A 23,757-nucleotide genomic window follows, 5' to 3' on the forward strand; every position below is an offset into this window, starting at 1 on the left:
TTAGAGGATACGTGTCTGTAAAACGGATTGTTATATGAATCTAATTCATGATGACACCAGAGTCCATTTTATTCACATGAGTTATTTCCTTGTCAGCATCGCCAAACTATTTATCATATTGATATTAGCGTGCTCGTAACTAATGAAAATAAATTATATATTTTAGGGTGGAAAAATTACAGTTACCTAAAAAGTTGAGTTTGAAGAGTGCAAATATATTTGGAAAGATATCGTTGTGATAAATTATAAAGAGTTAGAAAAGAGAGACCGTGTCGTTCATGCAAAAAAAAAAATTAAATCCGTGTATTTACAATGCACATGAAAAATAAATTTCCTGCGACTACTGACAAAATGTATATAATTTCTAAATATAGAATGCGAAAAGGTATTTCGAGGAAACATGCTTCTAAAACAGGCTTACATTATGACACCAAGGGTCACTCTATTTACCGGTATTTATTTCCTTTTCAGCATGGCCTAACTATTCATAATATTAATAGGATAGTGCTCCTAACTAATGTAAATAAATGAAGACTTTAAAAATAGTATAACAAAAAAAGTCACCCCATCAGTTGAGATTGAAGAATGCAAAACTGGCAATATTTCGTTTCCAATAGAAATAGTGTTTGGTATACCTTTGATCTTGATGCCTCGGAGGCCATCGTTGAGTAGAACTCATCACTCAGCTCCATAAAGTTCATATTCAGTGATCGAAGATTTGGCATAGAGCATAGACCTCTCGCGTAATGACAGGATGCAGCAGAACCCAGATCTGCAAAGCAGTGCGTCAGCTTCTCAATCTGGTGATGTGATAGGACAGGTTGAATAGAGTGAATATTATTATCAAGTATAGATGACAGTTCTGTTCTAAATATTCTAACTGTCATTAATATAATATGACATTAGTATCCTCTACTTAGGTTTTTAATTCAAGGGAAAGAGAGAGAGAGAGAGACAGTCGGAGACAGAGACAGAGAGAAAAACCCAATGGGAAATGGGTTTGGGAGAAGAAAAAAAGAAAGGCGAGATGAAGAAAGTCAAACAAATGTCATCAATTATAGATGTTTGATAAAGAGAGAACGTGTCTTTTTAACAAAATAAAAGTGTAAGTATATCCGTCTATTCACAATGCACATGTAAAATTCATATCCTGCGATTATTGACCCCCCCCCAAAAAAAAAAAATAAATAAATAAATAAATAAAAATAAATAAATATATATATTGCTAAATATTATGTTTAGGATATGTCTTTAAAACGCGTTTTTATATAAATCTAGTTCATTGTGACATTTGGGAAAGAGAGAAAGTAGCTAATCCAGAAGAATGGAAATTGTATATCTTTTTATCTACAGTGTACATGTAATACCTCTTTGAGACTATTGACAAACTATAAATAATTTCTAAAATAAAAATGCGAAATTCTATTTATAGGATACGTGCTTTAAAAATACACATTTATATGATTTGATATCATTTTGAGATTGAAATGCAATCTATTCACATGATTCATGATTCTTTTGAAATATGTGAGACTATTCATTATTCAATAATAGAGACCCATATCATAATTTTCTTAGTAACTTCTCCTCTCATATATCTTCTGAATGCAAGTCTTTGCTATTGATTATCAAAATGTCCTGAATAGAAAACGGGAATTCTCTCATATACACGTGTATTATGCCAAGCCGCTTATGCTATAGGCTTGTACAATCTAAAATATATTTGAAGAATTATTTCAAAACTAAGATAAGATGGGTGAAATATTTCTGCAAAAAGATGCGGTAACTCCTAGTAGACTACGGGAAGCTTTTGTATAAAGTGGTCTCCCTACCGATAAATTAAATAAAATTAAAATGAGCAATATTTGTTTGGTAAATAATGAATTCAAGTTCTAAAGACAATGTGACACACTGTTCAGATTCGGAGGTCGTCCAGAATGCAAAGTTTCACTATTGAAAAAAGGAATTTTGTTAGATACGCTTTCTCGCATAATAATTGTATCTAAACAAAATGTAAGCCGTTAATCTACATAATTAGATAGGATCGAGTCTCCTTCCCCGAAATTGGAAGGTCGCATATTAAGTTCAGACCTACTTTATATGTATATATATATATATATATATATATGTGGTTCAAAATGTTCCATAGTACGAAACGTGAAATTTTCTAGCGTTTTAAAAATAAAATATGTAATTTACCCATGGAGTTGCTATACTGTGAAATGTTTATGAAATATAATAGCTGCATGAACTTCTTAGTACAGGGAAGGGCTCCCTCATACAACATGTTTGCTTAATTACGCCACTGAGCGTGTGTGTGTATCAACAATGGCGGCAGGAGAATTGTAAAAGTGTAGGGGCGCACTGGCGGCAAGGAAAAGCGTCAAGGGAAAATTTCTTCCCATCCCGAGTGGAACATGTCTTGCGTCCTATAGTTTGTTAAGTGCCAATATTGCTATGAAAAAAATGTAAATAAAGATTAAAGTGATTGGGTATATTTGTCTCTGATTCTGAAACAAAATCCTGGATTTAGCTCATGTTGCAATGATAATTATAAACCTTTAGGTCAGTCAGGAACCCCATGACTCTTACAAGTCGATCGCCTGTCTGATTATCAAGATATTTATGATTGGAAATCGAAATTTAAAAATTTTCCTGACGGTTTTCATAACACTACAGTCTATTTGGGAAAATGAGTTTGGTAAAACCGGTCACTCAAAGATTTTTACTTTTTTTTTACTTCATGATCATTTTGAATCGCAATTTTTTTAGGGCTTCAATATTACAACATATCACAGACACTGATAACACATGGGGCCATGCATCTCAGATTTAACATTGTTAAACGATGCCTTTAACCTGAACAAACACAACATATGAACAGGAGACGAACAAGAAGAACAACAACAAAAAGAAAAAGATGAAAGTGAAAATGATTTCTTCATATATTGGAGGGTGGCAAAGACCTTGACTGGGCCGGGTCAGAGTTTTCTCGAGGACCCAAGCGCCACCACATAGAGTCGAAGAGAAAAATGAGAGAGGAAGATGAAAATCAATGATAAGTAGAAAGGAAATGGAAGAGAAAGAGGGTGGAGCTGAAGGTAGAGGAGAGCAAGACCATTTTACAAGCCTTTTAAGATGATAAAGACCTCTCAACTTTGTAAAAAGAAAGCGAAAGAAATTATGAGTGTAAATAACCAAACTTTGTGCATGAATGAAATACTTTTCCTTATCTTATTAAGAAACAAATAGCATGCATCGGATAAGAAATAATGATAATTATGATTTAGGATTCATGAAGGTTAATATAATAATCAGAAACCTTGGACCGTGAAGCTGCAGCAGACATTCCTGTGTAGAATTTGTCATCCAGGCGCGCGTTTGTGATGACCAATTCCCGTAAGTTCTGCAATGTGAAGAGTCCTACTGCTGCTGCGACATCAGACGATGATGCGTTACCTTCGAAAGACTCGCTAACAGCCAATGTTTCACGAATCGAGGAACTTCTTCTTACCTGTACAAAAAAAAAAGGATTTTAGCATTCAATCTATATTCGATCTATAAATAATACTTTCAATCAATCAAAACCAAACATATGCTAACAATTCTTATAGCATGCATTTGTTTGTAAAAGTAATACAACAACACACCAAGTTATTTATCTTGATGTCTTCACCATTATGCAAGATTCTGACATCATGTATCATGTAAATAGCGTGGATAGAAGCACTCATTATTATCATCACGAATTATGGCAGGTGGTATGAACAGGACAAATCTAATTTAGACTTATCGTTTTTGTTGTATTATCTGTAATATCTATACCTGAAATTTTGATAGCTATTGAGGTAGCTATGGAGGGTATATTGAATATAGAATGACCTATATTTTCTATAGTTCGTTTGGTTGGCTTCACTTTTTCTCTTTGTTTAATCCTGAAAGAACCGTAATTGTTACTCTATTTCTTTCTTAGTAAGTCCTTTAAATTTATATATTTTATGAGAAAGAGGCAAACGGTAACATGATTCTCGTTCTCATGTGAGACTGGTTACACAATACACATTGGAATACAACCCACTATAGTACGTATATAATGACAAAATGGCAGTTCTAAATGATTATGGGTAAGAATACCGGAAAGCAAATAACAGACGGTATAATGTTTAGTTGTCCATTTGTTTGTAGCCAAATTTGCATAATTATACTGATTATGTAATTATTGAAAGCACAGTATTCCGTCGATATAATAACATATCAATTAGACTAGATGAATGTAAATGAGATACGTCTACTATTCTATTCACAAAACTTACTACTTCCTTCCCTATTGCTTCCAGTGTGAAGAGAAATGGGGCGATTGGAACTGAAAACAGACTAGAAGTTGATACACTAAAATATGTTTCCGTATTCAGCAGGTTCCTGACGGGACCAATGGCTTCTGAATTATGACATTCAAATGCACACTGAATGATGAACTTGATGTCATCAATTTTCTTGCATAGGGCTTCCAGAACCGACTTTCCTACTTCACCTCCATGAGCTAAAGTAAAGTACAAGACATATCTGAATTCATTGTAGTCATTTAACAGCTTGTGTGTCAAGATTCTGTTGAATTTCGAACGATTGTGGTTATACAGCGATGCAAGGTATAGGCTTGCGGTGTGTTCCTGCAGTAGCTTGTGAGGGAAACAGAACTCTTGAACGAATTGCTTTCCCTCTTGTTGTCTGATTTCCTTTGAGGCCAACCTTTTTTTCTCACTCAGAATCCCAACATGACATGCTACTGCTGCAGCCTCATCGCAGGCTTCCATCTCCTCTTTGATGAAGATGAGCTGATTTTTCAGCAACCCCTCGAAGGCCACACGACCAACCTTTCTAATGGCTTCAACAGCCTTCTCCATATGACATTGGTACCCTCTCTCACTGTCAGTGTATTTTGACGAATATTGTTCCCTAAGAGCGAATTCCATCTCTTTCATTAGTTGGGAGATTGTTTGTAGCTTCTCAATTGTTTTGCGCTTAGATTCTACTTTCCACATGTAACACAGCATACAGCAAAATATTGGGAATGGTGCCATATACTCAGAAACGACACTGCTAGTGTTCATGAAGTGGATAAGACTGGATGCAGAAGCTGTTTCATTTTTGAAATAATGTTTGACGTATTCCTTTGTGTTTTCTTTCGTAAAACCCTCAACCAGTATGTAAGAATACTCTTCATGGATTCTCGGAATGCTCTTGATTTGATCAGCTCCAAAAGGACGTGAATTAATGAGAACGGATGTGTCAATGAATCTCTCCCTTCTTGCGATCGAGACGATAGCAAGTTTACGGTTTGGACATTTTATGTCCATTTTAGCCTCGTCCAGTCCGTCCAGTAAAATCAGAACTGTCCTTTGATTATCCTTGATGTATTTATCAATCCATTCCCCTATAATCTCTGTGTCATCTGGGAAATGATTCATAACGATATCACCAAAGAAGGGGCTATCTTCTATGTCTCGAAATGATTCGTGAAAGAGAAGAGTGATATCTTGGAGACAATTACCCATCGCCCAATCGAGGGCTATTTTTGCAAATAATGTCGATTTGCCCACACCAGCTTCTCCAAGAAAGGCTAATCGTGTTATGAACCCTTTCTCAGTCTTTTTTTGAATGAAACTGAACAGATCCTCATATCGAATTTCTTTTTTCTGATCTCCTGTACACCCTAACATTAAAATGAGACTGACGAAGATATGCTGCAGCCATGTGCGTGAATCGGGGTCCATAGGAGATACTTTGACCTCGCTAAATTCTTTGATATATCTAGCCTTTAACTTCTCTCTGAATCGTTGTACTTTGTCAGGCATCTCACCGTGTTCACCTGAAAAGGAGAGGATCAGAACAAGATGCAAACGAGCGTGAGAATGATGGGTAAGATATTAACAACATCTCACCGTAAGGGGGGGGGGGGGGGGGTCTCGGGCTACATTTAGACAATTTTTTTCATGACTCCCTCAAATGAGTTCAAAAACAGAGAGATAAGAAAGGGCCTTTCTACTACCACAATTGTCGTTATGAGTCTATTGGTTCAATCCAATTCATAAACGGTCAAGCTATTTTCGCAACATTGTAGTTATATAGCCATAGCCCTTCAATACATATCATTATTATGTTTGTTAATTAGTACCCCACACAGTTCACGTTATTGACATATTTAGGTTCGTGATGTTTCTTTAAAAACAGAGGAAAGATAAGCGACAATCAGTGGACAATTAGGGGGCATCTGACAACCCATTCTGACGTAAATCTTTGTCAATGATTTGTGTTTTGCAGGGTCCAGTCATACTACATCCTAATCACACAGTTTGAGTCAGAGTTAATGTGTAAGTAAAGACAGACCTAACGGTACCTCTAGACCAAGTCACATCTTCCCAACTGTTTGGTGTTTTTTGGTCATATCCGGACATTTACCCCCTGGACATCCACCCCCGGATAACTACCCCCAGTCAACTACCCCTAGGACAACTACACCCCCGGGACAACTACCCCCTAGGGCAACCACCCTCTAGGACGACTACTCCCCTGACAACTACCTCCAGATAATTACCCGCTAGGACAACTACCCCCTAGGGGGTAGATGTCCGGGGTAGTTCTCCTTGGGGGTAGTTGTCATAGGGGTAGTTGTCCGGGGGGTAGTTGTCCCGGGGGCATTTTTCCTATGGGGAAGTTGACTGCGGGTGGTTTTCCGGGGGCGGATGTCCAGGGGGGTAGTGTCCTAGAACCCTTTTTTGTTGCAACTTGTGGATACACAAGACACGATTGCTGAATACTGTTACCACCCATGCGATGTTAATGGGTACCAGGTAGGAAGAAATTCCTCGAATGCCACAGCGCTTTATACGAGGGCAAAGCAGGTTTTTGAAACATGTTGTTGTTGTTAGGTATTAGCGTTTTAGGAGCACCTTCCTGCACAATTTTGTACCCCCCTCCCCCCCAAAAAAAAATATGCCAATACCCCCACCTCCTCCACCACGCATACACACTCACAAAATAACCGAGAGTAACTGGTACAAAACATCATTAATTTGAAGTACATTGAATTGGTGAAATAGATCACAAAGACTCACAAACGATTAAAATCAATTGACACACAGATTACCCGCTCTCTTCTCTTAAAATCTAACATGGATCCATATAAAAGAATCATAACTCAAGACCATATCTACAATTATGATAGAAACCGACTTTCATGACATCACTGATATAAATGACTGGATTTGGGATAGAAAATCGCTTATTTTCAAAATATGACTTTCATCGTGCCTAGTGTAGTAGTTTTTTTTAAACATTTTGTTAAATTTCATAAGAAAATGAAAATAAGACCAGGGGTACCCTATGGGCCTTAGCCCGGAGATATAAATTTTCATTAATTAAAATACTAAAACAGAATTTTAATTCATTCCAAACTTTTAAAAAATATCCTGGTCCCGGGTTCCTGGTCCCTGGGAGAATATCACACCATTCCAATTTCTCTTTTTATCTAATCCCTCGGTCTACTCCTAACCCTAATCCTGTGGCGGGGTAAACTTAAAGACTAAAAACATAAAACAGACCCAAAACAAGAGACTGCACGTGGACTGTGGTCAGCAAGACTGAAGGCCAGATTCAGGAAGCTTTACCAAACCCACCACTCTGCGCTGGCGGACATGGCAGTACAATAGCCAAATATACTGTCTTATACTGTAATATTCTTTGTGTATCCCTATTACTATTGACATTATGCCCATTTTCATGCTTTGGCAGTACTCAATCCGGGAAAGGGTCCCGGAAAGGGTGACGAATTCGGCGGCAAGCTGAAGCTATCGCACACGCTCCCTTATGATCATTCAGTTCCAAATCGGCCCAAATCGGAGAAAATCATACAAAGTGTATATTAAAGTTATTAATTTATGATCTCGGGAATGTTCCCATTAGTTTTAAGAGTCGACAAGGCCAGGCAGGGAGCGTGTAGTACATGGGTAGAAAGCACCAGGGAGAAAGCCTCGGGAATGTAGCTGACCCGGAAGCTGACACATCTTTATCGATGTACACGACGTCATTAATATCACCATTTAGATGCAGCCAGAGTGGTAGAAAGGTGACCATATTGACCATATTGCTGTCCTAAACAAAGTACCGAGAAGAACAAAAGTTGGATCACTTCCCGGGGACACAAACAACAGTGGTTGAGTGGTTGATTTTGTTCCCCTCATTCCCAGTAGCTGATAATGGACATATCGTTAGACTGAGATTCCTTGTTCCACTTTGACAAACTTTCAAGTGTGCGTCACGTTTGTGCTACAGTGTGTACATCATGCGCATACATGTACCCTAAGCAAGTATTTCATCGAAGCCCCAAATCATACCCTGAACAAGTATGTCATTTACCATTAATTTTAGAAAAGTTCTATACCCTAAACTTCCCTGAAGGTTTTTCTACACACGATTGTGGAATTTTTCCTGATTAACAATTTAACAGTGTAATCGGCGTGTTGCTTTAACACTCAAATAGTGTTCCTTTTAATCTCGTCATCTTGTGTGTATGATTTATGAATTATGTACCCTTTTAACGTAAGCGGTGTGTGATTTTAAAACCTTTTTTTCTTCAAAAATGTGATTTATTTTTTTATTTTTGATGCCCTAAATGAGATATCCTTTTCCTATGTGTTTTTGTATGCGCATGATGTACAAGCTGGTTGGGGGGGGGGGGGTGGGCGTACCCTGGGCGCCACTTTTTAGAGGGGCGCAAAATTAATAGTGACAAAAGAAACATCAATGAAAATTGGTCTTTGTTAAACTGATACAATTTTTGTCATAAATACGAAATTATGCTCCGGTTGTCTCATTTTCGCCAGCACAAACGTAGCTAGTTCGCCGTCTATAGAACGTTTAAAGCAGACGACAATCGGCGGATCAGACGACACTGGACAGTGATTTTGTATGTGAGATTGCTTTGCTTAATATAACATACAAGAACATTTTCCATATCTTTAAACTATCATTGATATCTGATAATTAAACAGTTAGTAAAATAAACCTACCAAACTACATAATACAATGAAATACTTGACTAAAAGTAGGTGAGTTTGATGTGGTGCACAATTGCACCCCTTTGTTAATAATCGTATAGTACATGGTGTGTCATGAATATTTATGTTTTTGCTTACCGCGGTAAAATGTTTGCCTATACTAAATGGAAAAATTACGGTGGGGGGTTGGCTGAAGTGGACATACTGAACCAAGCAGAACTGATCTATGACAATTCATGCTTCTTATCCTTCGTGTGCTTGACCTATAATCTTACAATCGCGTGGTAAATTGCGTCCAAAGTTCGACTTGTTACACATGCGTTATATATGCAATGGCGAGCTTGCGACTTATTTTGATCAAATTACGGTGGGTGAACTTTCAAAAGTCAATAGGACACGAGGGTTCCAATTTTACCTCCAATTTTGGAGGTAAAAGTCCATGGGCTAATATGTTTATAGACTGCTGGACTCTGACGATAGGGGGCGTTCTCAATGAGACTAAACGGAGCAATATGCCCAGCATATAGCTCCGTTTAGTCTCATTTCACAACGCCCCCTATCGTCAGAGCATGGTCAGAGTCAGCAGCCTAACATGTTAGCCTATGGACGTTTTTTTTAAAAATCGTTAAAAATTCATATTTTGTTTAAACGAAAAGCACATCCACCCGACGTACGCTATCACTAGCTCTTTCATTGGAGCCCTCATGTCTCATTGACTTTTGAACGTTCACCCACCGTAATTTTTCAAAATAGGTTGCAAGCTCGTCATTGCCTATAATACACATGTGAAACAAGTCTGACTTTGGACTCAGTTTGCCAAGCGATTTGAAGATTATAGGTCGAGCACACAAAACATAAAAAGCATGAATTATAATAGATCACTTCTGCCTATTTCATTATGTCCATTTCATCCAACCCCCCACCGTAATTTTTCAACTTATTAGAAGCAAACATTTAGCCGAGGTAAGCAAAAACATGAATATTCATGACACACCATGGACTATTCGGTTATTAACAGAAGGGTGCAATCGGTCATCACGTCAAACTCCCCTAATTGCCAGCAAGTATTTCATATAATTATATAGTTTGGTATGTTTCTTTTACTCACTCATGAATTATTAAATATCAATGATGGTTTAAAGAAATGTAAAAGAAATTTTAGTTGATATTTATTAACAAAGTAATTTATATTTAGCAAAGCAATCTCACATAGAAAATTACTATCAAGTGTCGTCTGCTACGCCGATTGTCGCCTGCTTCGTTAAAGGCACATATTTATCGTTGGGACTGTAAGGTATACCAGGGAGATTTGTATTTTCCTGCAGTACAACGTATAGCAGGAAAATGTTGTATATGCGGATCCTTTTAATGATTACGTAATGGAAGTGGCGAGGCGGTATGGTTTGAATAACTTAGGCAGGTGAAAGTTATTGTATTGAGAAGGAAAGGAATGTTCAGAAAGGCATAGAGAGGGAAGTGGGCGTGGTAGCCATTCTAGCTTTGCACCTACATCAGTACGAGAATACACCCGGCGGCGCTGTGGCCTGTACTTATAGCGCGCGAACACATCACACCCAATGGCATACACCCGGTACCCTGCAACACAGTCGAACATTCTAAGAAATTAAAAGATTATCCACAAAATGGACCTCTTGAATCATCTGAGAAGTAACCTACCCTATCCTGATTACTTCAATGAATGTCAAGATAACAATGGCTGCTTTTCCATCCAAAAATAAAACTAGTTTGCAATTAGAAATTGTCAATTTCTCGATAATTTCACAAAATATATTTGCCGCCGCATTCAATATGACGTCATTGACAGCTGATTGGCTAGTTTGGTAGTGACGTCGAACGAGCTATGTTTGTGCTGCAGTGATCGAGCGAGCGAAAATGAGACAATAGGAGCAATATGCACCGCCAATTTTGCGCCCTCCGTAAGGGGAGGGCACCACTTTTGCCCTGGAACGCCGAAAATTTGTTATATTAATGGGACATTTTTTTATTAAACTTTTCCTTAAATTGGCGCCAAAATTGACGCAAATTTAAGATCTTATATGTTATTCTAAATACAGTGCGTCCCAAAAATAACTATACACTTTTGAAATGGCTGCCGAATAACAAATATATAATTCTGGGGGAAAAGTTTTATATGTATAGAAAGCTCATGAACTCAACTTTCATATGGCACCAAAAAGTCCAAAAATAATTCAAGCTTGGGTGAGTACTGCTCACTTTTGTAAAGGGTATGAAAATTAGGTTGCGCAGGGATTAGCCTTCCAAATTGTGAGAGGTAAATCCTTTGGAGCTTACAAAATTGAAGGTGATATGATACATTCATGATTTACTAAGTGAATTTCATGGTTTATTAAACCAAACTTGTATGCATGAGTGAACAGGAATTGCATTTTTTATTGTAGCATTGTAACTTTCCCTGGTAGACTCAGTGCTGTGTTCATGGGAGACAGGATCATTGATGGTACATCTGTGACTTTGAATAAAAACCTTCACCCCACATTTCAGTTACCATTTACCTGAAGAATAAGTAGCCGATATCTTGGACATTCCTTTTCTCAACAAATCGTATTTAAATATTCAATTTACATAATCTCTACTCGAGTATTAAGTAAATCAATTAGATGTTCAACTAATCTTACAATAATTGAAGGTTTATATTCAAAGTCACAGATGTAAACAATTTGTAACATGGAAATTGCAACATGTACCATCACCCCATCCTGACTCCCATGAACACACCACTGAGTCTACCAGGGAAAGTTACAATGCTACAATAAAAAATGCAATTCCTGTTCACTCATGCATAAAATGTTATTCCTATAAACCACAAATTTCACTCAGCAAACCCAAACCCATCACAATTGATCATAAATTGGTCATATCATCCTCAATTCCGTAAGCTCAAAAGGATTTACCTCTCACAAATAGGAAGGCTTATTCCTGTGCAACCTAATTTTCATACCCTTTACAAAAGTGAGCGATGCTCACCCAAGCATTAATTATTATCGGACTTTTTGGTGTCATATAAAAGTTGAGTCAATAAGCTTTCCATACATATAAAACTTTTCCCCAAGAATTATATATTTTTTATTCAGCAGCCTTTTCAAAAGTATATAGTTTTTTTAGGGACGCACTGTATACAATTATTCAGACATTGTGATTGTGATTATCTAAATAAGTTAATATTGGTCAAAACGTGACAAAAAATCGTGCGATGGTTTGAATGGGCTTAAGGAGTTTATCTAAATGTTAACTAAAACTATTCACCAAATCGCATGAATCAAGTATAAAAACATACACAATAAATTGACGCCACTGGGCCTACATTTCGGTACTTAAGATATTTTAGTATCATAAGTACCAACATTTTAAAATACCCTCGAAACCTAACAAGTTATTTTGATTTTTAAAACGATTTTTATTTTGGGTGTGAAATGGATGTTATCTTGTCGTAGCGACTGTTCCATATGAATAAAGGCCAATAGGGGCACAGTGCCCCAACTTTTTCAAGTACCCCTAAAATGCCTCTCTTTACATAGGAAAGGTGCCCCATTTTACTTCAGATAAGTGCCCCTTTTTGTTTTTAATAGGTGCCCGTTCTACATTCCTATAAGTGCTTCTTACCACCCTTTACCTGATAATTGACATTATTCAAATCTGACAGGTGCTCTTTTTACTTTAACAAGTGCTCTTTTCTTTTGTAAAAGGGGCCCTTCTAATAAGTGCCCCTTTTCGTCTTTGATGATGCCACTTCTCCCCTCTGATAAGTGCCCCCCCCCCCTTTATTTTTACACGTGGCCCTTTTTCTTTCTAATAAGTACCCTTTTTCCTGATAAATGCCTCTTTTTGTTTTTAAAAAGAGCCACTTCCCCCTTCTTAAATACCCCCTTCTTAAACCTCTGATAGATGCCTCTATACAAATCTCATAGGAGCCCCCTTTCCTTCGACAAATGCCCATTTTCATTTTGTAATAAGTGCCTCTATTCATCTCAGCTGAGTGTCCCTTTTTTAGGTGCGAGAAGTGCCCCATTTTCATCTCTGATAATTCCCATTTTTACTTTAACATGTGCTCTTTTTCTGTTCTCATAAGTGTCCTTTTCCCTTTGGATCTGTGCCCCCGATTCCATCACCATAAAATGTGCTCCAAATTTAGGGCAACTAGTTGCAACTTTTTTTTTTTCACCCAAAGCTCGCTCGCATTTTTAAATGATATAATTAGGTTTCTTATCAAAGACAGTCTTTCACGAGTAGATTGCGCTTAAAACACCATCAGGATTCTTTTTTTGTTTTTTTTTTTTTTTGCTCGCTCTCAATGCAAATAATTATTCAGTCCATCACACCCAACTGCAAAAGTATAATGCTTAAGCAGTATCTCACACCATGTAAAGAGGGAAGAAAAAAAAAATTAAAATCATCCCTGATAGTGTAATCGCGATGTACAAATTGTATATTTCGCTTTGAGATTTCCCTTTGTAGGTGCCCCCTTTTTTCATAAAGTGCCCTTTTTATTGGTGCCTTCCCCCCCCCCCACTTTGAAAGACATTCCGTCACACCTACCTGGACCCCACAACAGGGGCGTAAATCCCGGGGGATGGGGGGATGCACCCCCCCCCTCGCTTAAAGGTGGGGGTGTGATGGCCTGTACAAATATCCCCCCCCCCTGAGATTACCAAAAAAAAAGAGGAAAAAAAAGGAAGAAGAAGAAGAAGGAAAAAAATGTGATTGTTTCAATTTCAGCATAATGCATGAGAAATGAGTTATTTTTGTATGTATGTATAACTGTATAGCCTACACGTATACAGTATGTCACGATCATTAAGAGTAGTTGCGCGACGTGCGCGAACAAGCACTTGATAAACTCCAGAATAATTTTACGTTATTTTGCAAGGTATTATTATAGCCCAGACGTAAAGTGCGCCAGCTTAAAAAGTGCAATCATGTAAAGTAGATGTCCGCCTCCCCCCACTCAGTGTTAATTAGGGTACGCGTATGCTCGTTCCCTCCCTTTGAAAGCACCCCCCCCCCCCTATCTCAGGACTGCCAACATTTCTGAATCCCCCTTTCGCCGGCTTTTCGCTGGCTTTTCCTGCCTTGGAGACCCCCCCCCCAAAAAAAAAATCCGGAACACGGCTAAATGTACCGATCGAGGGGGACTGGGGGTCAATGTTTTTACTTTTCAACAAAAAAAAAATCCTGAATGAGCTTTCAAAGCTAGCAGGAATTTCAAGAATTTGACCCCGGGATTTGATCAATTTTTCTATTATATTCAAGATATTTTATAACCCCCTTTTTACATTTCTCAGGAGTCCAAAGAGAGAGAGAAAAAAAACACTCCCTTTTTAAAGAAATCTCCGGGTGAAAAGTCAAATACACCCCCTTTTTTTACAACTCTCGGGCCGGATTTTGTCGCGTGAAAAGATACTCCTTTCCTGGAGATTTAGGAACGCGCATACGGTCCTTCCGACCCCGGAGTGTGGGGGGGGGGGGGGGGGGGGAGATGAATACTGAAGTTCCAGACCTGGCGTGTTCAAGACTTAGAGTGGCCGTTTGTCTCTACAGTTATTTCAAGGTAAGCCTGTACGCATTCTTATTTTTTTTATATTTGAGAAAGGATTTGGCTGAGGAAATTAAAGAATTCATTAGATTTAATTAATAAACACAGTACATGTATCATTATATAAATTCAAAAAACATTTTTTAAGAGGTGTGAAAACTGTGAACGCATCTGATCGAGAGTGATAAATAATACGGTAACTGTTGCATTGCCCAAGTCCATTTGTTCATTTGTTCACACCTAAAACTTAGGGGACGAGTGGATGATATTTAAGGGCTGCAATGCATGTGATGTTTGTGTAGGTCTATGAATGAATTAATTTGTTGTTTATATTGAATGAATTTAATAAGAGTCGAAAACGGTGCAACGAATCGTCTTCTTTCTATAATAATTAAATCAAACGTCTAAGCTTTTCGCGCTTCGCGCGGGAAGGGGGAAACTGAATTCAGACAAGGATTAAGAGTCGTGAACAGTACACCAAATCGTCTGCTTTCTCTAATAATTTAAGGATACGTCAAGGCTTCCGCACTTCGCGCGAGAGGGGAAACTGAATTTAGATAAATAGGGCTTATTAAGAGTCGAAAACGGTACAACGAATCGTCTGCTTTCTCTAATAATTTAATGAAACGTCAAAACTTCCGCGCTTTGCGCGTGAGGGGTAAACCGAATTCAGACAAAGATTAAGAGTCGAGCACGGTTTAACAAATCGTCTACTTTCTCTAATAATTTAATGAAACGTCAAAGCTTCCGCGCTTCGCGCGGGAGAGAGAGGGAGAAACTAAATTCATACAAGGATTAAGAGTCGAGCACGGTTCAACGAATTGTCTACTTTCTCTATTAACTTAATGAAACGCCAAAACTTCCGCGCGGGAGGGGGGGGGGGGCGGGGGGGGGGGACCTGAGTTCAGACAAGGATTAACAGTCGAGAACGGTATAGAAAATCGTCTTCTTTGTTAATAATTTAATGAAACGCCAAAGCTTTCGCGCTTCCCGCTGGAGGGGGGGGGGGAATTCATTCAGACAAGGGTTAACATTCGAGAACAGTACAATAAATCGTCTTCTTTTCCTAATAATTTAAGGAAACGTCTAAGCTTCCGCGCTTCGCGCGATAGGCCTATCACCCACACACCCCTAATGAGCGCGCGAATGAGTGATTCGCCCGCTCACTACCGCCCCTCCCTAAAATGAGATCCTAGCTCCGCGCCTGCATTAAAATATATAGCTATGATGCTGACTAAGTTGACGAAATAATTCGTATATTTATGTCGTCGAGGAAAATGACCATTTATAGTATTATAGATAGTCTGTAGGAAAAACAATTTAGCCTTCGGCCCCGGGTATATAGGGTTGAATTTGTAAATATTGGGACATTTAATTTTGTCGGTAATTGGGGGCTAGTTTTGTCGGTAATCGTTGGCCTCTACACCCCCGTCCCCCCCCCCCCCTACTAAAAAAGGTCTAGCGACGCCCTTGACCATTATACATCATTTTCTAAGTGATGGGACTCAAAATAAAGAGTTCGCATCTTCCTGACGAAATACTCAATCTTTATGTTACTACTCGAAAGTGTGTCGTCTTATTTCGGAGTTCATTATAATGAAACACTACAGTTTGCAGCTGTCAGTATTTCGAAATATGTCCAATTCTTTTACTTTATGGTTGTCAAATTTGGCATGTGCATGCATGTATGTATGCATGTATAAATTTATATACATGTGTTTGGGTATGTGTGTGTTTGTTGTTTGTGCGTGTGCGTGTGTGTGTGCGTGTGAGTTGTGTGTGTGTGTGTGTGTGTGTTGTGTGTTTGTGCTTGCGCGATCGCGCGCGCTTGCGTAAATTAGTGTGGGCGTGTGCTCGTGCTAGTATGTGATGGCTATCGCCGATCATCCCCCCACTCCTCGGTACGGATTTACGCCCCTGCCCCACGCCGTATAACGCTCTGCTCACTTCGCTCGCTATGCGCAACTTGGACACTCAGATTTCAGTGTCCCCCAAAAAAAATTAAACGGATTGACGCCCCTAGGAAGTTGATACTACAGTTGGCGCTGGAAACAGTTTACACTGAGCTCAGATTATAAGAACAGTAGAGTTAAATAACTAATATTTAATATTGCTGTATATTCCTCTGTTTGTGTTTTGTTGTTGGTAGTTTTGTAAATTAGGGTGTCTAGTCCTTACATTTTTAATCTTCATACATTGAGATATTAAGATTTGCCCTTTACAAAGTGCTCCGCTGCTATGGTAACCCCCCCCCCCCCCGGATGACAACCAGACTGATCGTTGCCGTTGTGGTGATATAGGCAAAGTTCAAGCATATATCTATTTTTTCGTTTCATTGTGTTGGAATTTCTATATGTCTTCACTTATAATTGCGAAACCCACATGTGACTGTTCTTTATCAAATATATCAAAATTTCAATTTCAATATATTTCAAACTCATTATGAGCAGAATTGCACAAGCCTAAATCCCAACACCCGTTTACAACAAAGCACTTTTTGTTGACACTTTAGTACAACAGTAAACACCAGTCTACACCAATACCTTTCTACCAGAAGAAAATTATACAGATGAATATTTGTATTTATCAAGACAAATAAATTATCTTTTACCGCCCATTTGTGTCCTTTCCTTGCCACCAGAGAATACAGCAGCCTTTCCTTTGCTACCTTGACTTTGACTAGTAGATGCCCTTTATTAGAAGAAAAAAAAAGACAAAATAAAATTGAAACATATTAAAGATAGAAAGAAAGAAAAAAATAAAAAAATAAAAACACCCCCCCCCCCAAAAAAAAAAAGGGAGGGAAAAAAACACTTGCCTTCCCTTTACAATAGTAACCTGATTCAGATAAGCTTTTTCATTAACTAATGAGTATACTAATGCCCCAACCAGTGGCGTAGTTATACTAAGAACATGGGCCACGTGTGCCGTCCCATCGGAAAAGAGGTAAATTATACCCCAAAGAGGGAATAGAGGCTGGGCAAGGAAATGTGAAAAAGAGATGAATCGTCCCTCACACAAAAAAAATTGTTCTCTCTTATTTCACCCACCTTGAATTAACAGTGCCCTCTATAAAATCAGTGCCTTCAATAGCTAGACTGATGCAACGCCAGTGAGCCTTACCATTTCATATTTCCTATGTTATCGGGGGGAAATTTAAAGTCCTTAGATATTATATTCCTTTTAGTTTTCCTTCGGATTATTTCCATTTAAGTCATAATGAGGAATATATCTTCAAACCCCGTTTTCCTAGGGTGCGTTTATGCTCAATTTTGAAGGCAGAATGAGCGTTTTGAAACACTCATCGTAAACGCTCATCATAATGCCCGCGTCACACTGTCCCGAAGTTGACACCAGGGTGCTTTAGTAACGAGACGGAAGGCAAAGAGGACGGGAGAATTCACTCAACCGAGATCAAATAGTTTATGCAGTTTATACCCCATTCACAGTGGTTTTGAAATTTGTAGCGGCGTTGTAGCGGAGCGGCGACACCGCCATAACACCGCTACAAATGCATTCACAGTAGAAAAGTTATCCCGCTGCAGCAGCGGGATAAATATCATGTACCCATTCACGCTGCAGCGGGTGATTTTTATTACCTCCGTAACAAACACGTGTATGCATGGCTCATGACCCGCGAGTGACCCCGATATGACCGGAAATACTTGCTTGAAATTGCGCGGTAAACATGTCAAGTTGCTTTTTGTATCCTCGATCATATTACTTTTTAAAAAACTAGCATTTTTATTGCTTCCAGTCAGAATATTTTAATTTTTTGAAGTGTGAAATATTTTTATTTGGATAATTATAATACCTACATAATAATAAAATCAATTTGAATCCACTGGTTACTTTATTTCTATTTCACTTTATGTTCCCCATTGCTGTAGAAAAGAGGTCAGTGATAGGTAAGTAAACAAATCACACGTGTTTGTCGCGGTGTTATAGCGGAGAGCCTTCACACTGAGTAAACACCGCGACAGCAGCGGGACTGTCCCGCTGCTGTAGCTAGGCGTCCCTAGCGATAGTTTGTGTCGGCGTTATCGCTAGGCGGTGTTATCCCGCGATAGTTTATAACGGGTCCGAGCCTTCACACTGAAGACAACACCGCGACAGCAGCGGGACAGTCCCGCTGCTGTCGCGGTGTTTGAGGCCACTGTGAATGGGGTATAAGACTAAGACCTTGCGAAGGTTCATTATAGTGTTGAATTCGTGTGTCCATGTTGCTCTTCAGAAGGCCGTCGTGAGGGCATCTTGGCAAATCGTGTAGCCTTCGCCTTTACTTCGTATGATCATCAGTGCCATTGGGCATTTTTCGCCTCACGAAGACAATACGAAGGAAACAAGAAGCTGCCCAATTGTCTTAGGAAGGAAACACGACTACCTGAAGCCCTCGCAATGCCGTCGTGTAGCCATCGAGATGGGACCACGGTGTCGGTGAAGACAGCCGAATTTAAGTAGCTCAAGCTTTTCCATGTGCCTTGGTATCGTGAAAGCCCCCCCCCCCCCCACTTTGTCAAGGACCCCAAAAGTGCGCCTTTTACATAGGAAAAGGGCCCTATATCTTCGTAAGATACTTAAAAAAGTGCCCATTTTACTTTGAAAAATGCCCTTATTAGTTTTTTAACCTTTGATAAGTGCCCCTTTTATTTTGACACGTGCCCCTTTTCCTTCGACAAGTTACCATTTTCCTTGATTGATTGATTGATTTTATTCGTCAAGTATAGTTCATTGAATGCATACATAAAGCAAAATGGAACGAGAAGATACATTGACAGGATAACCCATGAAAGCCGGAAAAGGCTTATTTCCAACGGGGTCCTATAAAGTACGTGTACAGTACGGCATGAGAATAAAATATCACAACTAATAACTACTACGAATATTACGAATAAATAATATAACATAAACAACAACAAAAATTTCTAGAACTTATAGCAAACAATAATCTACGGTATATTATGCAAGATTAAACTTAAAAACATGCGCTACACATAATGAACTGTGATTTAAGATAACTGATATTACTGTTCTGGAAGGGATTCATGCTTTAGGTATTGTTTTAATACACTTTTAAAGTGTGAAAAATTCTTAACTATTTTGACATGTTTTGGGAGAGAATTCCAAAATTGGATACCATTAAAATAAAAAGAGTTTCCAATTTGTCCTTTTCGCTTAGGTAAAACAAAATTAAAATGACTATTTCTTGTATCGTATCCATGGATATTTGAGACACGAGTAAAATTATTAGTAATATAATGATCTACATCTGAGTAGTATATTTTATGGACATGGTGTAACACGAGTTGTTTAGACCTTTGACCTACATGGAGTATACCTGCTTCTTCAAGTTCATTTTTCCCGACGTGTGTTCTTGGGCCTAAGCAATTAATAAATCTTACCATCTTATTCTGAATTATTCTTAACTTTTTCTTATCCATCTTGCCCAGACTGCTGTACCAAGCAGCATTAACATAATCAAATAAACATTGTATCAAAGCAAAACACAAAATACGTCTCGACTTCATGTTCATACAAGTTTGGTATCTATACAAAAAATAGCCTTTTTGGCAATTGAATCTACCAAAGCTGTCCATGACAGATCACTAGTTAAATTTATTCCTAAATATTTTACTGAATCTTTTCTCTCAATCACTTTATTATTATAGGTAACCTTGAAGTCACGTGTATATTTAAACTTTCCCTTCGAACAAAATAAAATACTTTCTGTTTTTCCAACATGTAAACTAAGCTTGTTGTCTGTCATCCATTCAATGCATTTTGCCAATTCTGCACTTAGTTTTTCTTCAATTGACTTAGGATTTGTATCTGAATATAGTAACACACTATCGTCAGCATATAAAAGTAATTTAGAATCATTAACACAAGTACACATATCATTAATATAACACATAAAGAGAATGGGGCCTAAAATGCTCCCTTGTGGAACCCCGCATTTAATAGGCAGGGAATCAGATATTACCTTCTGCATAGTTACCACTTGATGACGATTAGTTAAATATGATCTAAACCATTTAACACATGCCGAATCCAAACCCATCACTTCCAATTTCTTTAACAGTATGTTATGATTTACAGTATCAAAGGCTTTTTGTAAGTCCAGAAGAACCATTCCAACAAAGCGCCCTTGAGAAACTTCATTCCTAACAAAATCCGATAAATGTATTAAACATGTTTCAGTGGAATATCCGTTACGAAAGCCGGACTGAAATTCATATATTAACTTTTTTTCTTGAAAATATTTCTCTATTTGAGCATGAACCGATTTTTCCAAAATTTTTGAAACTACGCTTAAAACACTGATAGGCCTATAATTACCAACGTCAGTTTTGTCTTTCTTTTTATGTAGCGGTGTTACTTTTGCAATTTTCATGTCGTCAGGAAAGGTAGAAGACATAAGAGATAAATTGATTATATAATTCAAAGGTTCATACAAATTTCTCGCCCCATCTTTTAAAAATCTGGCTGGTATCATATCTAGTCCAGTACTTTTCGATACTTTCAACTTGTTAAACTCATCTAAAACAAACTTTTCTGTAACTGGAGAAAAGTGAAAACTATCTTTTGAGATGTCTTTCTCGTCATAAAACTTTTGAAATCTTTCACTGTCGGCATGGAATTTGTTCGTGTTTACTGGTAATTTACACGCTAACTTGTCAGCCACAGTTGTAAAATAATTATTGAACTCATTTGCTATTCTTGATTTATCATGACATAATTCTCCCTGGACATTAATAACTGTCTCTTGAGCACTTTTCCCTTTGCCTTTTAGACCTAAACCCTTCAAATTTTTCCATAACTTCCTGGAGTCATGTTTGTTTTCTTCAATTTGATCTTGAAAATATTCGACTTTAGCTCTTTTAACCTTTATTTGTACTAGATTCCTTAATGCTTTGTATTTTCTTGCGAGATCCAAATTACTAATATCCCTTTTCATATTTTTGTAAGCTACATTTCTCTCTTTAATTATCGCAATAATTTCATTGTTCATCCATTTTTCTGTTCTTTGCTTGATTCTTACTTGTTTAAGAGGTGCACTCATATTAACTATTGATAAAAAAATAGTTTTTGCAATAAGTGTAAATTTTCCATTCTCATTAGTGCCCTCTTTAATCTCTAGTAAGTGCCCCTTTTCAGGTACGAGAAATACCCCTTTTAACATTTTGATAAGTGCCCCCTTCATCTCTGATAATAACCCTATTCAAAGTTGAGAAGTGTCCCTTTTTCTTTGTAAGAAGTGCCCCTTCCCCATTTAATAACTACCCCTTTTTAACTCCGATAATCGCACCTTTTATTTTCACATGTGACCCTTTTCCTTTCTAATAAGTGCCCCTTTTTCCTTATGATTAGTGCCTCCATTAAAAAAGAGCCCCTTTCCCTTCTCATAACCTTTTTAGGTACGATAAGTGCCCCTTTTCACCTTTGCTAATTTCCCTTTTAACAATGATACGTGCCCCTTTTCCTTTCTAATTAGGGCCCTATCCCCTTTTCATAAATGCACCTTTTCACCTCTTATAAATTGCCCTATCAAAATCTGATGGGTGCGCCCATTTCCGTCGACAAATGCCCATTTACCATTCTCATAAATGCCTTTTTTCCCAGGTGAGTGCCTCTTTTGAGGTATAAGAAGTGCCCCATTTTCACCTCTGAAAATTAGCCTTTTCCTCTCATCATTAAACGCGCCCCTAATTTAAAGCGACTAAGAGCAATTTCCCCCAAAGCTCGCTCGCTACACACACTCGTAGTTATAGTTATAGATGATATAAGTATGTTTCTTATTAAAGGTCTTTTCAGTCTTCCATTATGAGAATGTGCTTATAACCCATTAGGATTAGGACTTTCCTCTTTATAAGATGTAATTTTTCGCACGGCGACGTCACAAATCTTAAAAATTGTCCTCGCTTCGCTTGCTCGCAAAAGAATATTTATACCATCACATCCAACTGCAAAGTATGATGCTGAAGCAATATCTTGTATAATGTACAAAGAGAAACAAATATTAAAAGCATCCCAGAGAATGTAATCACAATGTAGTGATATATACCAATGTCTAAAAAATTGTATGTTTCCGCTTTGAGATTTTCCCTTTGTAGGTGCCCTTTTTTATACAGAATGTGCCCTTTTTGTTGGTGCCCCCCCCCACTTTGGAGCATCAATAATCTCCGAACACAGTTGATTTCCCACGGTCGGCCGAAGGTTTTATACCATCGGGGGGGGGGGGGGGGGAGGTCACGTGACGCCTTCGTGACCTAGTTCGAACGCATCGAACTCTTAATACGACGTCGTGAAGCCATCGTTGTAGCCTTCGTGTGGCCTGCGGATAAACTACTTAATAAAAATGCCTTCGTGTGTGGTTCGGGCGCTATCGTGTGTTGATCAGCTGCTGACCAAGTTCGGGGCCATCTTCGTGCGAAATTCAAAATTCCATATTCGTGTGTCTAACTGGAGTCAACTTCGGGACAGTGTGACGCGGGTGTGACGCAGTTCCACGGGGTACTGTTTATGCTTCCCTTCTCCAGCTCTTCCAGGCAAATTCGGGCTCTGCAACTGGATTCGCAAGCCTGCACTGAGCATGCTTCGTTTATTTTGCCGTCATTTAAACGCGTTTATGCTTCCCAATAAACCGTCTTTTTGGAGAAACGCCGATCCAAAACGCACTATTTTGTGAGTTTAAGATCGGCGTTTTAGGTCGACGTTTATACGAAAATGAGAAAGGACGCAACCGTGTTTTTAACTGAACGCGTAACAAAAGCCTCATTCTCGCCTAAAAAAAGTTGAGCATAAACTCACCTCGACTCAGGTGGATGATTGTGGATTGTCAAATTTGTCACCGGTCCAGTCATCGTGCAGCTTTTGACATTTGACCCTCCAGAGGCATTAATAGATTGGTCATCTCCACTCTGATAAACTGTTACAAGTTCTGTAAAATGAAAGAACGATGTTATCTATTATAATTAGATAATTAAGCATCATCATAATCATCATCACCATCTAGGACTCACTCTCCCAACACCTACAACTCGACGGCTTCCGTGCTGTGTTTTGACACTTTTACTTTTGAAATTTCTGGGAATACCTTATCCGGATATAGTTACCTGATACTGGAAAAGG

At 38.3% G+C, this 23,757-nt stretch overlaps 1 protein-coding gene across 1 annotated transcript; it reads right to left on the reverse strand.

Moving 5' to 3' along the window:
• On the reverse strand, positions 1-23,556 carry LOC105447277 (NACHT, LRR and PYD domains-containing protein 5-like). Its single transcript, XM_030987360.1, has 6 exons — positions 23,437-23,556; positions 17,237-17,316; positions 4,305-5,866; positions 3,323-3,514; positions 636-800; positions 1-15 (listed from the first exon to the last, which is right to left on the reverse strand). Exons 1-6 carry the CDS (start codon positions 23,487-23,489, stop codon positions 1-3), a joined length of 2,067 nt encoding a protein of 688 aa, XP_030843220.1. The 5' UTR covers positions 23,490-23,556.
• Between the last annotated feature and the right edge of the window lie 201 nt (positions 23,557-23,757).

Source organism: Strongylocentrotus purpuratus, unplaced genomic scaffold, assembly GCF_000002235.5.
Source record: "Strongylocentrotus purpuratus isolate Spur 01 unplaced genomic scaffold, Spur_5.0 spur5_scaffold_16, whole genome shotgun sequence".
Classification (NCBI taxonomy): domain Eukaryota; kingdom Metazoa; phylum Echinodermata; class Echinoidea; order Camarodonta; family Strongylocentrotidae; genus Strongylocentrotus; species Strongylocentrotus purpuratus.

Excerpts from the sequence above, each read along its gene's own strand:
- LOC105447277 (XM_030987360.1), bottom strand. The coding sequence starts at position 23,489 with ATGACTGGACCGGTGACAAATTTGACAATCCACAATCATCCACCTGAG. Across the intron at positions 5,867-17,236 it reads GGAAAGGACACAAATGGGCG|GTGAACACGGTGAGATGCCT; the intron begins GTAAAAGATAAT and ends TCTCCTTTTCAG. Across the intron at positions 3,515-4,304 it reads GGAAGGAAGTAGTAAGTTTT|GTAAGAAGAAGTTCCTCGAT; the intron begins GTGAATAGAATA and ends TTTTTTGTACAG.